This window comes from Ochotona curzoniae, unplaced genomic scaffold (genome assembly GCF_017591425.1).
Source record: "Ochotona curzoniae isolate NIBS_2020 unplaced genomic scaffold, NIBS_Ocur_1.0 scaffold_4763, whole genome shotgun sequence".
Taxonomy (NCBI): Eukaryota; Metazoa; Chordata; class Mammalia; order Lagomorpha; family Ochotonidae; genus Ochotona; species Ochotona curzoniae.
The window spans coordinates 5,247,541-5,264,885 of NW_024467123.1; the positions used below are offsets into that span (position 1 = coordinate 5,247,541).

General features: G+C 49.1%; 1 protein-coding gene across 1 annotated transcript in view; it reads left to right on the forward strand.

Moving 5' to 3' along the window:
* Positions 1 to 17,345, forward strand: part of GRID1 (glutamate ionotropic receptor delta type subunit 1) — a 650,606-nt gene that overhangs the window by 365,158 nt on the left and 268,103 nt on the right. The window contains exon 5 of the mRNA XM_040970332.1: positions 12,642 to 12,695. Within this exon, the coding sequence (XP_040826266.1) occupies positions 12,642 to 12,695 (54 nt within the window). The remainder of the gene's footprint in view (positions 1 to 12,641; positions 12,696 to 17,345) is intronic.

The following is a 17,345-nucleotide window of genomic DNA, read 5'->3' on the forward strand; positions in this document are numbered from 1 at the left end:
GGATTATCTCATAGCTCTGGAGGCTGGGAAACCCACTGTCAAGGGCCACTCTCTGGTGAGGGCCTTTATGCTGCCTCATCCATTTTTTAGAAAAACATACACTTTTATTCATTCGAAGCACACACACACACACACACGGAGGGGCACAGAAAAAGAGAAATCTTTTATCCACTGATGGACTCCTCTTCCCATCCAACTCCCTGTTTGTGGCCTGGGAAAGCAATAAGCAGTAGAGGGTGGGCCTAAGTCTTCGGACCCTGCACCCACGTGGGAGACCTGAAAGAAGCTCCTGGAATCTTGCTTCAGGTCGGCTTTGCTCACACTGTTGTGGCTGCTTTAGGAGTGAACCATCAGATGAAAGATCTTTCTCTATCTCCTTGCTGTAAATCTGCCTTTCCAATAAAAACGAATAAATCTCTCTTTCTCTCTTTTTAAAAGAATACTAACCTCTCCAGCTTCTGGCTGCCCTAGGAAGTTACATCTGAGTGCATTGTCTTTCTTGTGGAGCCTGCTCCAACTTCCATCTTCATGCACCTGCATCTAGGAGTCACATCAGGTTCCTTCCTGTTCATACTCAGTTCGCAACTGAAGGCCATGTCTCCTCACTGTCTGCCGTCTAAGCACTGCACCCTCCTCTGCAGTCCCAGGACACGATTGCTGTCCTGACCTGATCCTCATCACTTTCCTGGACACTTGTAATTGCTCAAACTGATTCCCTCAATGTTCCTTCCAAACCTGTAGCATGCATTTCCATGTAGGTGGATCTGACCATGCACTTCCCATCCTAAGATCCTCTCTTGAGCTCCTGATGCCTAGAGTTTTGTTTACCCCACTGTGTCCCTGCTAGACCTTACTGTCCTGAGAGATAACCATGCATACCTGGAACAAAAATCTTGATACTTTTGGGAGGTAAGTTGGGTGAAAATTGAGTGGAGTCAAGTTCAGCAGGTGTCTGTGATCTAAGAACTTCTTTGTTAGTGTGCTTTGTGATTCCAAAATGGGGGTATTAATACAGGACAGGTGGTGTCTGAATTATTATGGTCCCACTTGGGATGTTCAGAAGTTACACTGTATCAGATTTTCAACTTAAAATGTTTCCATTTTACAAAGAATTGATTGGGGGTATAATCCCATTATAACCCCAGTAGCTGTCATCTCTGTATCTCAAACTTTCTTTTTGCAGCATCTCCTGAGATTCCACCCCTCCCCCTTAGAACACAATCTTAAAATTTTGGTTTATTCGGTAGAAGTCAGTCGCACTGCATGGAATAAAGTCTTGCTGACCAGGCCTAGCAGAGGCCTATGGCTATTAGAGTTCCATGCCTTCTGCTATGGATCTTCTCTCCCCTGACCTTAAGGCACAGTCAGACTAGCAGTGGAGATGCTTAGGTGGTTTGTGTTCAGGCCTGACAGTGCCATATCTACCTTAACAGGCAGTGAGCACAGAGAAGCTGAACACGGTGAGCAAGAACTCACTGGGCTTCTCCATATATCCAGTCTGCCTGATCCAGGTGAGTGTAGATCTGCTCTTGAATTTCCTGTCTCATTGGCCAGGCAATAAGGAATTCTGAGTGTCTGCACAGAACATGGATTCATAGCACAGGGTTGGGCAAGTGGTGTGGACTTAGCATACTCAAGGAGGAAAATGAAGCTCTAGCTGAAGGACAGGAAAATACTGATTGATAAAGGGAGTGGATTTTTTTTACACAAATTTATACATTCTATACCTTACTTGATACGTGAGTTAACTAATTTTTATGGCTAATTTTGCTCATCCTTGATGGCTACTTCATCTAGTTACTTAACCAAATCGTCCTTGTAGGATGTGAAGATGGGAGTCAGCCCTGTCATGATTTGTACAGAGTTCAGCTTCTCAAACTCATGGGAATGTTTACACCGCAAAGTCTTATGTTCACAGTTAATGCATTGATGGTTTGAGTGGAGGTTTGGGCCGGTTGTGATGTGTGAAGTCAGGATCTTTGGGAAGTGTTGTGGGTTGGATTAGATGACTGATGTGAAGCACATGATTCTTCATGCTGGCTTCATGTAGAGATACATGGACATGGGGAAATTTGAGCTCCCCTGTGCTCCTGCCACCTGCCTCTTCACAGGATCCTCCCTCTCTGTGCCTGTTCCATCGTAGGCATCTGACAGTCGCACTGTGGGGCTCTGCTGGTCGTGGACTGTGATTTTCCCAACTATAAGACAGAACAAGCCCCTCCTTCCTATAAGGATCTTGTCTTGGGAATTTTACTTATAGTGATGAAGAACTGGCAAATGCAGCCACTTCCTGACCTGCGTATCTCTCTGTGTCATCTTCTGAGAAGCTCCACAGATTTATGTGCAAGCAGGTAGTGTCTTTCTAGGTGCTTTGTGCTTGCAATTGTGTGTGTGTGTGAGTGTGTGTGTGAGTGTGTGTGTGTGTGTGTGTGTGTGTGTGTGTGTGTGTGTGTGTGTGTAGGGCAGGTGTGAGCCACCCACAGGGCAAAGCAAAATATTACTTGGTTTCTGATTCTGCTTCTGTCATTCCAGAGGTGGAGTGCACAGAGTGTCACATTGCTTGACTGGGGGAATCCAGGGGGCTTGGGACTATCGCTGGGCTCCTGGCCACCCTCAATTCTGGCAATCCTCTGCATGGGGGGCTGTGGACTTGGAGCCAGGCTATCTTGAAGAGGTTGTAAAATGATTTATATTGCGCACACCAAAGGAGAGAGATTGCCCCGTTACGCTCTGTGTTTGTGGAGTTGGCTGTATCTTCTCCTAGTTCCCAGACCTCATAACCCCACCATGGTCTCCTGCGCAGTCTGCAGGCCAGGCACCAGAGCTGTGGGCGGAAGCAGCTGATTATGTATGTCCTGGCTGCTCCCTGTCCCGCCTCAGTCCTCCTGGGCACCTCCCTGATGACCTGTGTCCCAGATCAGGCTGTTGTTTACTGGCGGTTGCTGGGCTCAGAGCTCTACCCTAGCACCCTGAAGAAGAAAAAAAAGAAGCGGTTCTTGTCTTCAGAAATGAAAGGAAGATATTTTTCTTTCTGTTCCATTCTCCATCAGGCTCATAAAAAAGAATACAAATTATACCCAACAGCTCTTATCAGCTTGGTAAAGAATTGCTACTTTCAACTTTATTGCTTTAAAAAGAATTCAAATGCTTCTTTCTTTAAAAAAAAAAAAACAGTTTGTGGTTGAGGGAAAGAATTGGGTCCTATGCAGTAGTGGTTTACATTGACGTGATTGGATGGGGTCGAGGTACTGACCTCGAAGCCAGATGCTTTAATTGAGCTACTCCAAGCAGTGCCATGGGTCTCCCAGTGAATGTTCCTGCCTTGGGTCTGGGTCTCTGGAGGCATGATGTGATGCAGCCATACCGGGGGGCGGGGGAGCCCACTCTCCTTGATGCCAGGGGTTCCTGGAGCTGGTACTCAGATGCAAGCAGTGGCATGAACACAGGGCTACAGGTAGGAGGGAGAGGAGCGTGTTTCCAATCAGTTGTAGACTTTGTTTGATTCTGAGCATCACTTGAAGCCAGAGCTGAGCAATCCCTGCATGAGCAGCCAAGCCCCTGCCTGCTGGGGGACTGAGCTGTGAGACTGTTCCTAGAGCCCAAGCTGCAGAGGCTTGTGGCTGCTCTTCCCACACCAGATAATGAGCGTAAAGGAGATTTGTTCTGCAGTGGATCTCTATCCTCAGAAAGGGATTGCATGACGGCGTCTGTGGGGCCAGGGCCTGGCTGCCTTGATGCTCTGTAAGGCGGGGACTTGGGAGAAGAGCCTGACTCCTTGGAACCCCTCTCAGGACACAGCCAGAGTCTCTGCAAGTATGAAATCATGCATGGCTTTCCTTGGCTTTTGTGTCCTGCAGGTGGCAGGGCAATGCTGGACCATTGATTAAAATCCAAGTATCCGTCAGCCTGTGCTCATGGCCCCGCCCGACGGCCCTTCTCTGAATTGATCTTATTAAACAGTCGTGCCTGTGGGCAGACTCCATTTCATTTTTCTGCTGGTATTAACGTTTTCTCATAAATTGTCCACGTGTAGCATATCCTCACTTTTTATTACAGCAAATTGCGCTTCCTGCACAGCTCTGGAACCTGTCTCTATTTCATCTGAAGGATCTGCAAATGATCTGTAATGAATCTTCATCCCCTTGAGGCTCTGGCCGCTGCTTCTGCCCTGCCTACAGAAGGGGAAGGTGACATGGACTGACCTGGTTGTTTATTTCAAACAACAGCCAGAACTGAGCTGATTCAAAGCCAGGAGTCAGGAGTCTCCCCCCAGGTCTCTGACAGTGCGTTGAACCAAGCACTTGAGCCATCTTCTGCTGCTTTGCCAGGCTGTAAGCAGGGAGCTGAATTGGAAGTGGAGCAGACTGGACAAGAACTAGTGCCTATATGAGATGCCAGTGCCACGGACAAAGCATAGCCTACCAGTCCATGGCACTGGCCCCTGCATCTTTTAAGATGCCACTGTGTACCTGGACAAATTCAGAACTTAGATGTTGTTAAGCAGGATAGATAGTTCAGCTCTGAGCCCAAAGGAAGATAATAGTTGTGTCTTGGTAGAACAATACCAGAATTCAATCCTGTTCCTGTCAGCTCCCTGAGGTTATGGCGTGTCACAGCTACTTGTTTCAGTCTTGGTTCAGTTATGTAGAATAAAGGCATTGTTTTCTAGTATAGGCAGGACTCACTTTGCACACCTGGCACAATGTTACCTGAAGATAAAGTGTACCCAGGAACTGCAGGTGTGCATGCCATCCTGGCTTCACACTGTATGGTGCAGGGCCAAGGATGTCTATATTCTGTCCCACTCTACTGAGTCCCTGGTCTTCTTCCTACTCAGCACTAGATAAATACTCAGCACATCTAGGTCCCCCGTTGAGTCATCTAAGTGGCAACTGCTGAGGTTCCCTGTCTGTCTCATGCTACCTCCCAGGATGAGCTTTGTGATGCCCATGGCAGGCTTTGCCCGTCCCAGAGTACATGCTCTGGTGTGGGGCTGGAAGTTATCCCTGCTGCATCCTCTATCCCCTCCCCATGCAAACATCCTTTAGAGCCTGGAAATCCACCTGAGCCAAGATACTGGAGGGCTGGAGGAGGGGGTTGGCAGGGAGCTCCGGAAGCTAGGCTCATACTTTGCGAAAATTCCGTTTACCTTCAGTGCTCCCCTTTGCCGCTTGATCTTCAGGCCTCATTGTCACCTTACAGCTCAGCAGATACCTTGTCAGTGAACATCTTTGGAAAGCACTGAGTGTGAACTGTGTCTTGGTGGGATCCCAGACAGACCACAGGCTTTGTATCTAGAAAGTCTGGTCACACTGACTTGTTGGAAATAAAGCATCTCATCCTCTGAGCCTGTGGTTCCCCTCACGTAGCCTGCAGTTCAGAAGCCAAGCAGGAGAGACTGTGCTTGAGGCTTAGCATAAGGTCACAGATAGAGGAGAGATCCTGGAAGTGGCAGCAATTGCCGCAGCCTGCAGCCACACTTCCTTTTCTCTGACTCCCAGGCAACAGGCTCAGATCATCCTTAGATAAAGGGTCCTCTGAAATCTTCCACCTTTATACCAGAACTGGATTATGAAGCTGCACAAGGTCGCACCTATAGACAGCCTGGCTAGAACTGGGAGTGGTCATCCCAGCTGCACCCTTATCTCTTCCCACTGCCTCTGTGTGAAGCTGCCTTTCTCTGTGTGTTTCCTTGGTCTCCTGAGGGCAGAAGCTCTGGGATTCACAGAAGCTCCAGCAGCGATGAGAAACGTAGAAACAAAAAACTCATCCTTGTCCAGGGAAGCTCAGAGGGAGATCCTGTACAAGCAACCTGCTTGACCTTGAGGTTCCCCAGAGAATGTATGAGTAAAGGATGGGGCCAGAAGTAGGAGCCATGGGAGACTTTGGGGTGGTTTTCTAGAGAAGGCAAAGCCCAGCAATGCTCTGGAGATAAGACTGGAGGAAACAGAGAAGCAGTAGGGTCATGTTCTTGACCTTATGTCTGTAGAGGTAGGGGGCACAAGGTAATTCAAGGTCTCCTTGTGGCTCTGAGATATGGAGCCTCACGGTGGCTGCTTTGCTAATTCCCTTGTGAACAAGCTCTTCAAACCAGTCACTCCCTGTTCCTTGTGTATGTGTGTGTGTGGTGGTGGTGGTGGTGTTGGGGGTTTGTTGCTGCTCGCTCATGCCTTGGAGGGGTGAGGGAATGGCTCCTGAATAGGGAGTTGCTGGGAAGGCAGTGACAGGTCTTTAGAGTTAGCTCAGTGTCTGTCCTTGGGAAAGTGCCAGGCTCCAAGCTCTGTGGAGGGAATGTTCCCACATCTTAGGGTTTGGGTTTTCAAAAGATGCTAATTGTCAACAAGCTTTCATTATCATGGGCTCCCAGCTGGGAGGGGGGCGGGTGCCTGGATAAGTGGCCAACAATGAAGGCATACGTAAATAAGCAATGGCATTTGCACTCTGTAAAATAAACCCTTTGGATGATGCTGGAAGGCTTCCACCAGTGCAGGTTTTTTCCACTCCATTTACTATTCCTTGGGGCCAAGAGAAAAGGAAACAGGCTTGCATGTGAGAGCGCAAGTGCAGTGATGGTCCTAAACTTTTGAGAAAGGGTTAATGTGGAGAAAGGAAGTATCACTGCTTAGAAAGTAAGATGAAAGATCCTTTTGTTCCCCAGGCACAGGGGAACAGACCCTTTCCTAGATGGTTGCAAAATTCTAACTCAGGGATCTTCTGCAAGATCTAAGACTGGATGGACTTCTGCGTTTGCTAACCATGAAAGGAGAGAGGGGGGATACAAATGATGTCTAGCTCAGTAAGTCATGGGGAGTCAGGTGTGTGTGTGTGTCTGTGTGTATGCACTGGGATGTTGGGTAATGTGGTGTTCATGTACCATGAAAGTGTTTGCTAGAAGCAGGCTTTCAATGCTCTTGGAAATGACTCCTGCTTGGTCCTGCACACAAGGCTGAGAGCAAGAGTGAAGATGCTTCTCATGGCGCATCGGCACCACCCATCTTCTTCGATTTGTGTAGGCTCCTGCATGTCAGAGCTTATCATCACCAGTACGTGATCCAGGGCCAGTTGTCAGCCATCCCAGTCACAGCCTAGGCCAGCTGCCTGGCACCTGCCATTCCCACAACACACTGGGAATGCTTTCTGTCCAGAGCCTGCTGGGGAACCAGGAGCTGGAGCCTGGCCTGGGTCTGCTTTTAAATGGAAACTGTGAAGTTAGGGCAGCCAGAGTTGGATCCTAATATGTCCCCACTTCCAGGGGACTGTCTTGTGTCACTTACACCTCAGCTCTGTTGATGCCAGTTGGCCTTGGAGAAGGCACTTGGGGTTCAGACTGGAGCAGCCACTGGTAGACAAGAGGACAAATTGTCTCCCTTGCTCTGCCTTCCCAGGTGTGGGGAGGACTTTTGCCCCTAGCTTCCTGTAGCAGAATCCTGTTTGCAGCATGCTCTCCTCTCCAGAGGATAACCTGTGGATGTTAGTGCATGTATGTTCACACATATCAACACACACAAGATCTTTGGCTGCCTGTGTCTACCCTCCTGTCGACAAGTTATACAAGCATCGGCATCTGCTATGGCCTCCATTCCAAAGGGGCTGGAAGAGAAGTCAGCTGTGTCTTCTGAAAGTTCCTACCTCATCACTGCCTCTCAGTGCATTTGCCCAGGTACACAAGAGCTTGGGAGTTGGGCTATGATGGGTTGCCAAGCCATTGGGATGCCTCATAACAGCAATATTGAACAACATAGCTGGATAACTCATGATGTTCCACAGCATTGGGCTACCCCTGCTGTCCCATTGGGCTCATTGAGACCAAGTCCTTGACTCCCACAGGGATTGTTTGGACATCCTGCAGTGGCTCAGACCTCTCTACCACCTGCTGCTGCTTCATTTTCAGGAATATTCAATCCTCCTGGTGTTAAACCCCAGGGCAGAAGTCCAAGTGCAGGGGACCCAGCTCCCCAGCTGTTGAAGGCAAGTGAGTGACAAGGATCCCATCCTGAGACTCTCCCTTCCTCTGTAAACCTTCCTAGCCAGAGGACCCAGGAGCTGCTCTTTCTTGTTGGGTTTGGCCAACATTTCTCTGTAGCTGTCTATAGCTCTATGAAGCTGAATGAAGATGCTGTGGCCTAGATGAGGGGAGGCCTAGTGCTAAGCTGCTCTGAAAGGTAAATGGGGCTTTGGTACCACATTGGCCAAGGAACAGGCTCCTGATCTGCCTATGCATCCAGGACAACTAGTACAGCCACTGTGGTGTGGCAGACCCTGTTAAAAAGTAATGAGAGAATGTCCTTGGGCACATTCCGAGGGAGCCACTGGGTGAAGAGGAGACAGAGGACATGATGGGAAGGAATGGGGGTGGGCCTGGCACTGAGGGAGCCCTCTACAGTCAGCTTCTCTGCTGTCACTTCGTGGGGTTCTCACCATCACCCTAGGTGGGAGGCATTTGTCTCAGGTTGGGTTTCCCACAGCCAACTTCCAGACAGGGGTGTGTGTGTGACAATGGTATATTAAGGAGTATTTTGAGGGAAATTCTTAGAGGGGGAAAAAAAAGGCAGCGGGGGTGGGGGCAAGGGAGGACACGGAGTAGAGAATAGAAGGAAGCCAAGCGAGGTAATTTCGGCTGCCATTTCTGCAGATGTCCCCGCCAGGGAACAAGGCAGCTGGGGGTTGTCACTGGGACACCCACGGCCCTTGGGTAGCGCTGTGCATTCATGGGCACTGTGTCAGTCCAGGTTCCAGCAGGCAAAGTGGAAGGAGTGAAAACATGCAGAAAACCTACAGACTCCTAGCTCTTACCCGGATTTGAGGGAAACATGGGCAGAGTGCCCTTAGAATTGCTGTTTTTTTTCCTTAAGATTTATTTAATTTATTTTTTATTGCAAAATCAGATGGAGAGGAAGATCTTCCATTCTTTGCTTCACTCCCCAAGGGGCTACACCAGCTGGAACTGTGCTGATCCGAAGCCAGGAGCCCAGAGCCTCTTCCGGGTCTCCCATGCAGGTGCAGGGTCACAAGACCTTGGGCCGTCTTTGCTTTCCCAGTCACAAGCAGGGAGCTGGATGGGAAGCGGGGCCACCAGGATTAGAAATGGTGCCCATATACAGGATCCCAGTGCACGCAAGGCAAGGACTTTAGCCACTAGGTTACCACGCTGGGCCCAGCATTGCTGATTTTCAAATAAATACCCCACAGGTGGGGTGGGATTGCAGCTGAAAAAGTGAAGCAGTCTCCCACTCCTCCACATGGCTCTGCAGGGAATCTTCCTGACTGTACTGGCTCTACAGAGGTTAGGAGGACCCTCCTGTACCTGCCAAGGGTGAGGGGAGGACAGCATTAACAAGGGCCTTGATATTTCTAGGAGGGCTCCTGCCCACTGGGCTGTGTGTCTGGAGGGCTCTTCCCACTGAGTGGGCAGTAATCGGCTGGTGAGGCATGCAGCGTTTCTGCCAGTTGTGCAGTAGCTTCCATGTCTCACCATTCATCCCAGCCCCCGTGTGAGTGAGCTGCGCCCTCTGGAAAAAGCCTCAGCCAAGCACTATTTATTTCCGCATGGGGAAAAGAGGCTTAACAAATTACCTGATGTTTAATTGGTGAGGGAAAGTAGGACAGGAAAGTTGGCCACCCGTCTGATCGATTCGCTCTGCCGATAGCTTTTTCTGTGCCTGAGTTTGATAGAACGTGGGAAGACTCCTTGGGGCAGCCAACATGTCCACTGTTCCCTGGGCAGTCTCTGCAGGTCCTCTGCAGTACTCCCTCCCACTGGGGATGTGCAGAGGACCTCTGCCCTGCAGGTTCACATTCTCGAGTCAGGGTTGGAACTTTGGGGCAACAGAGCTCCCCTCTGCTGCGGTCAGCCTCCATGCAGGGACGTCAGTATGCTCCTTGGTAATTTATTTATTTGTATTTGAAAGGCATATTTGCAGGGGCGGGGAGAGAGACAGAGATACGAGAGATCTTCCAATGGTTCACTCCTCAAATGGCTGCACAGCCTGCAGCTGATCCGATCTGAAGCCTGGAGCCAGGAACTCCTCCTGAGTCTTCTACGGGAGTGCAGGGTCTTAAGCACTTGAGCCATCCTCTGCTGCCTTCCAAGGCCATAACCAGAGAGCTGGATCAGAAATGGAACAGCCAGGCCCAGCACGATAGCCTAATGGCTAAAGTCCTTGCCTTGTATGCGCCAGGATCCCATATGGGCCCCGGTTCTAATCCTGGTAGCCCTGCTTCCTATCTAGCTCTCTGCTTGTGGCCTGGGAAAGCAGTGGAGGATGGCCCAAAGCCTTGGGACCCTGCATGCGTGTGGCAGACCAGGAAAGGGCTCTTGGCTCCTGGCTTTGGATTAGCTCAACTATGGCCAGTCCAGCCACCTGGAGAGTAAACCAGCAGGTGGAAGATCTGTCTCTTGTCTTTCTTTGTGTAAATCTATCTTTCCAATAAAAATAAGTAAGTAAATAAATAAATAATAAGAGAAAGTCTGTGCACCAAAATGAACTTAACATCTCTAGACATTTTCAAAATGCTGTATTTATTATGCTTTTGAAAAAATTTAAATGTTGATGGACAGTAGTAGTGCCTATTTCTGGGGCAGGTCTGGAATCCATGAGGCATCATGGGACAGCCAGCTTCCTGTCTGCTTCCTGGGAAAGTTTGGGACAGGCATGGCTGCCGTTGTCTGTGTTTGCCTCTTCCTGAGACCCAGGGCATGCACTGGTCTAAGAGCAGGGTGCATGTGTTACCTGCATCTTCCAAAGGAACAAATGGAGGCCAGGAACAAGTGTGATCCAGTGACAGCGAGGCAGTCCCCTGTAGTCCTGGCTCTTGATCCTGCTTTCCTTGGTTTTACATGCCACAGAGCAGAATCTGAGTCCCTTAGCCTTGCCAGGGCCCCTGCAAAGGCCTGTGTGCCCACCTCTGGGGTACTATGGAGAGCTGTTGGTAAAGAACCAGGGTTTTAAAGCTTACTGGGCAGGTCTGTGTGCTGTATTGCTGTGTGTTGTCATCTTTGCTGGCAGACCTGTCTGTCTGACTTGGCAGGGTTCCACCACAGGATCCTATGTATGGCCCAGGATCCTGCTTGGCCCTGTGTTGCCTGCTGTCAACTGCATAACATCTCTGTGTTCATCATTTTTTAAAAAAATAATTGTGACCTGTGCATACTTTGCAGCCTAGTTTTAACAAGGCACCTGTCTGGGAGTGAGTACTTAGCCTTGTAGTTAAGACATCCGCATCCCACATCTGAGTACCCTGTGTTCAGTTCCTGGCTTTGGCTCTTGACTCCAGCTTCCTGCTTATGTAGGCCTGAGAGGCAGCAGTGATGGTTCAAGTGATGGAGATCTGGATTGAGGTTCAGGCTCCTGGTTCTGGCCGCAGCCCAGCTTAGACCGCTGTGGGCACTGGGGAAGTGAAATGGCAGATGGGAGTTTAATCTGTCTTTCTCTGCCTCTCAAAAAAAGATTTACACCTGTGTGATGAGTGCTTGCAGATATGACTGTGAAACCGTCAAGAACCTCAGACAACCTTTAGAGGATGGATCTAGAGGGTTATATGAAAGGATTTTCCATATTTTTGCATGTATTTAAATGAGGGAAAGATTATTGATGATTTTGAGCAATTCTTAAATTTTTCCTGTATTTTTACAAAAATACTAAACCAAAACAATGAAACAAAGAAGACTGCAATGTGACAGCTTTCTCGCAGGTTCATAGATGCCTGGTGCGGGCCTGGGTACTCAGCCAGCACTTGGCACATGCTCACTATAAGTGTTCTTACAGATTGTGCTGGAAAAGCCTCAGTGCTTTCTAATTCCTCCAGTCTGTTGGCCTTCCAATGGAGGGGGGCAGAAGCATTCCTAAACACGTTCACAAAACACAGCAAGCAGCAGTGTGTTCTTTGCTTTGGCTTCCCAGTTCGTTCATCTATTCAGTCCCGTTTGCTGAACACCTGCCATGTGCAGGGGTGGCGTAAGGTTCCTGGGATACAGCTGTGGCTGGAGAGCTTTCGTGTCTGACTTCGTGGTGTCCCTAACCTGGAGAGGAGATTTGTGAAAACAAATAAACCAATGGCTGTCGCTATTGTGATTCAGTCGCTATCAGAAATAGAACAAAGCCACGCAGGAGAGAACGACCAGGAGTGAGGCCACTGCTTGGTGATTAACAAGAACCCAGATCTTTGGGTTTTCAGGGATAGAGGGTAGCTCCTACTTGCCATCGCAGGGTTTTTGGCATCATTGGGTGAGCCTCCATCGATCCCCCCTTATATTTTCCTGGCTCTGCAATCTTGGGCAAGATTTAAATCCATCTCAAAGTGTCCCTGTGTGAAAGCATTTGCAGATGTCTTTAGGGAAGGGCTGCACAGTTAAGCCTCCAAACCGTCATGCCAGCAGGACCTGGAGCTTCTGACCTTGCTCCAGGCTAGTGCACAGAGTGAGAAAGCACAGCGGGTTATTAGTGATCTGTGTTCAGACGAGGCTCCTTGTAGCTAAGGCAGCCTGAGCAGGCCCCAGATAAGGGGCAAGCAGGGTGGCATGCTTTGTGAAGAGAAAATTTTGCAGGAATAGCATTTAATGACACTGTCTTGGCAACCATCATGCATATGTGCTGGCTTCTGGCTGGCTTCTGTTCATGTCCATTCTCTCTCTCTCCCTACAGGCTGTGGAGACCAACCTGGCTTCGAAGGACAGCCACTGGGTCTTTGTGAATGAGGTAAGAGGCCCCAGGAACCGTGAGGGTTGTAGGTCAGGCATAGGGCTGGGGAAGGGAGGATATGCAGGGCATGTGGGAGCATGCGTGCAGACTGTGTGGATGTGTACAGGTGTGAAGATGTGTAAGTGTGATTATGGGGTTAGTGAGCATGTGAGAATGTCCACGTGTGAGTTTGTATGTGTGTGAGTTGTGTGCAGATATATGATTGTGTGAGTTACATGTGCATGTGAATACACCTGTAAGTATAGTATATACATGAGTGGATGTGTACATGTGACTTGCATGTACATTTGAGTTTCTGTGAATGTGCATGTGTGGGTCAGTGTGTGCATGTGCAATAGGAAGGGGTGGGGATCAGGGCTCCCATTCAGAGGAGAATGAAAAGATCTGTTCCATGTCTGGGCACCCCTCTGGCCTGACCCCAGATATAGTCATGGGGACCTGGTCTGCTTCTCACTAACTGCACCCACCCAGGCCCTGGTCTCCCCCTGTTCAGGAGGGGCCTGTACCACATGTCTTTCTCCCAAGGAATCCTCTCTGCTCTAACTGCCTCTGTCTGTCCCCTGTGTGCTGTTATCGGAGAGCTGACTTGGGAATGCATTTCTTAGTGGGTGCCTGCCTTCATCAGGACTTCAACCTTCAGCTGCTCCTGGATTAGCTGATCAGTTCCTAATGGCTTCATTTTGGAAGATGGAAGTTAATTAGTAGCAGGTTCTTCTATAGTATGTGTGTCTTCATTAGCCTGGTGCGAATGCGGTCAAAACCATTTTGGGTTGGCTGCTGTTGATAATGGCATGAGTGGTGTCACAGAGCAGGTAGCTCCTTGCAAGGCGTAAGACTTGTGGTTTTCCAACATGAGTTCCCATCCCGGTAGCTCTTGGGTGCATGAGGCCAGCTATAGACCTGCATAATTACTGTCCCTTTGCCAGCACTGCAGAGGAGGTGATGTTGTTGGTCATTAGGAGTAGGGGCATGGCTGCTGCCTCTCTCTCTGCAGAGCCCGTATGAGGCCTCCTTGATGCCTGGAAGTTTTGATTCTCTGTGCTGTGCTGGTCTCACTGAGGGATCTGCAAAGCTGTGTTTCCTTTGTTCCAGAGAAAGGGAGCATTCTGCATGCCCTGAAGTCAGGTGCCTGGTGCAGGCTTTGCTCCTCTGATGACTCTCCCAGACGGCCTAGCAGCCCGCACTGCTCCCTTGCCAGTCCTCAGAAATGTGCTCCGTCTCCTTCCCTCAGAACCCTCAGAACCGTGGACAGTCTATGGGGCTGGCTCTTGGTAGGCCTGTGGAGCTGGCTCATGGTCATCTTTGGAAGTCTGTAATCTGAGGGTAGGACTTCTTGTGAAGCTTTGAACCCTCTACTCTATCTGCTCAGGGTAGACTCTGATGAATGGTTGGGGGTGTTCTCTGAATGATGTGTCAGCTTAGCTTTAGGACCAGCCATATTCAGAAGTGCTGTCCACCTGTTCTAGCACAGCCCCATGGAAAGCAAAACCCTCTTCTTTCCCATTCCTCCCAGAAAGGCCATTTGGACTAGTGGTTAACGCACTAGTTAAATGCCACATCTCTTGTGGACCGACTACCATTGGGGCATGGTAGGTTAAGCCTATGGTTGTAATGCCAGCATCCCATATCGGATTTCATGGCCAGTTTGAGTTCTAGCTAGTTTGCTTCCAACCCACCTCCCTGCTGATGTGTCTAGGTGAGCAGAAATTGGCCCAAGTACGTAGAATCCCTGCCACCCATAGGAGACACCTAAATAGAGCTCTTGCTCCAGCTTCCAGGCTCCTTGATCAAGTGCATCCTGCAAGACAGCAGGTGGTGGCTCATGTAATTGGATTCCCAAATGGGAAACCTAGATGGAATTTTCATCTCCTAGCTTCAAGCCTTGGGTGAATAAACCAATGGATGAGAGGTGTTTCTTTCTGTTTTTCTATCTTTACCATTCACATATTCAAAATTTAAATACACATACAGACACACACAGAGAAACGTCAGTTATTCTTTTTGCAGCAGCACACCATTCTGGCTCTGTAAGCTTTTTAAGTCTTCCAAATAGAGAGCCATAGATAAACTGTGTCTAGGTACCATTTTGTCATTTACCGTGACTAGGGATTTAAAAAAAGGTAAAACAATATGGTGTTGAGGACAGGCATTGGATGGGGGCTCCTCTTCCACCTGGATCTCCTGCAGGTGTTTGCTGCATAGCATGCTAGTCTTTCCTACTCCTGGAAACTGATCCCCACTGGTCTATGGGAAATCCTGTACCCCTCCCTGCCATCTTTGTGGTTTTGGCCTTTAGCTACACCTCTCATTTGCCTATCTCTTTCCAAGTTCTGTCCCCTAGTTTTCTGTGTTTGATGTGCTGAATGTGTTTTTCTGGATTCCAGCTAAACACTCAAGGGCATAAGTCCCGTTTGCTTTCTTTATGTGTTGGTTTGCCAGATATGCCTGCCCAGTCTCACTGGTGAGGCTGGCTGATGCATAGTACAGATCTGTTTTATTTGGAGAAGAGATATTTGAATGCGGAGGAAGCCTCGTGAAGTTTGTGCTCCCTAACAGTTCCTAACAGTTTTCACAGGTCTTCTGGCTCCCACTCTGGGGACCTGGGCAAGCAGATGCATTTGGGGTGTTAACTTTATTTGCATTGGGCACTTGAATTATCGCTTACCATAGAAGAAGGTGGGGAATTCAAAATCTCTCATGGGAAACAAAATGAAAATGCACTATTAGTCAAGCTGACTGCTAGACTGTGTGTCCCTTCAGGAGAGACCGAGTTGGCGCATGGCTGACTTCTCAATGCCTGTGGAAACAATAGATGCTTAAAACGTTTGGGTGAAGGCAGGTCGATGGACATGACATTCAGCAAATCACATTGATGTGCACTTTCCAGACTGCCTCAGAAACAAAGGCTGCAATGAAGACTAAAATTTCAGACACGGCAGGGCTGCTCTGAGCGGCTCACCAGCAGGTGCAGGTTCAAAACCAGGCAGACCTGACTCTGAATGTGTTGGGTTACTTCTCAAATCCATTGGCCAGTTGTGGTATAGTGCTCTTTCTCCCTGTGCTGGTGTTGGCGCCAGTGCCATAGTACAATAGGCCAAGCTTCTGCCTGTAGCATTAGCATCCCATTTGGGTGTCAGTTCATGTCCAGGCTGCTCTACTTCAGCTCCCTGCTTGTGGCCTGGGAAAGCTGTAGAGGACAGCCCAAAGCCTTGGGCCCCTGCACCAATGTGGGAGACCTGGAGGAAGTTACTGGATTTTTGGCTGCTTCAGATCAGCTCAACTCTGGCTGTGGCAGTGATTTGGGGAGTGAACCAGCAGATGCCTCCTCCAATTTTTTTTTCTTGTGTGGCTTTTCTTTTCTTTTTTTTTTCCTTTTCTTTTTCCTTTTCTTTTTCCTTTCTTTTTTTTCTTTTCTTTTCTTTTAAAAAGGAATACATAGAAGAAGATGCTGGTAACTTTAGTCCTGTCCATGAGACAGGGATATGCCTAGTGCTGAGTATAGTCTGCACACAGGGAACGATGTTATGGCCTGCCCGAGAGGATCTGCTACTGGGAGGTCAGAAGCCTCATCATCTGACCTCCCAGAGAACTTTCTGCAGGCAATTCATGTCTGCCGTATGCATAGAGACTCTCCTCTGGAAGAATCAGGGGAGATGGGGAGTTGAATTCCTGTGTTTGCTCTAGGCAGCTCTCATTGCTAGATTAATTCTTTTTTTTTTAAAGATTTATTTTATTTTTATTGGAAAGGCAGATATACAGAGAGGAAGATCTTCCGTCTGATGATTCACTCCCCAAGTGCGTGCAACGGCCGATGCTATGCCAATCTGAAGCCAGGAGCCTCTTCCGGGTCTCCCACGCGGGTGCAGGGTCCCAAAGCTTGGACCGTCCTTGACTGCTTTCCTGGGCCACAGGCAGGGAGCTGGATGGGAAGCGGGGCTGCCAGGATTAGAACCTGTGCCCATGTGGGATCCTGGGCGTGCAAGGTGAGGACCTTAACCACTGCGCCGGGCCCTGCTAGATCAATTCTTGAAGATGTTTTGGGGGAAATGATTGCAGATACTTAAGAGGCAGTGGTGATGCCCCACACAGCCTTGGCACTTGGATTTTCTTGGTGAATGAGGTCTTGTGTGTGATCACTGGGCCAGCAGGAGCCCTGGAGGAGGCAGAAGGCATATGGAGCAGGCCCTCAGCAGCCCTTCCCAGTAGCCTGCCCGTATACCATGTCCATGACCTTGCCCTTTAGCTCAAGATACAGAGACCCAAACCACGTTCTCTTCTAAAAACTTTTTATTATTTATTTGAAAGGCAGGCAGGCAGAGAAACAAGAGTGAGATCTCCCATCCCTGGCTGTCTCCTGCAACAGCCCATGTTGGGCCAGGCTGAAGCCAGGAGGTAGGGACTCGATCTGTGCTCTCACATGGGTGTGTGGGGATGTAAGTTATGGGGCAATGCAGGAAAGCACGCCTTGCACAGCATACCCAGTCCTTTATGGAAGTAGCCCGGCTCTACTTAACTACCTCATTTAATTCTTCCCTGTCCACTCACCATCTCATGGTTCATCCCTGCAAGTGGACCAGCGACTTCTTGTTTCCCATGTTTATTTTCTCTTCCTGGCTCTGGGCTTTGGCCGTGACTTTCCTTTTCCAT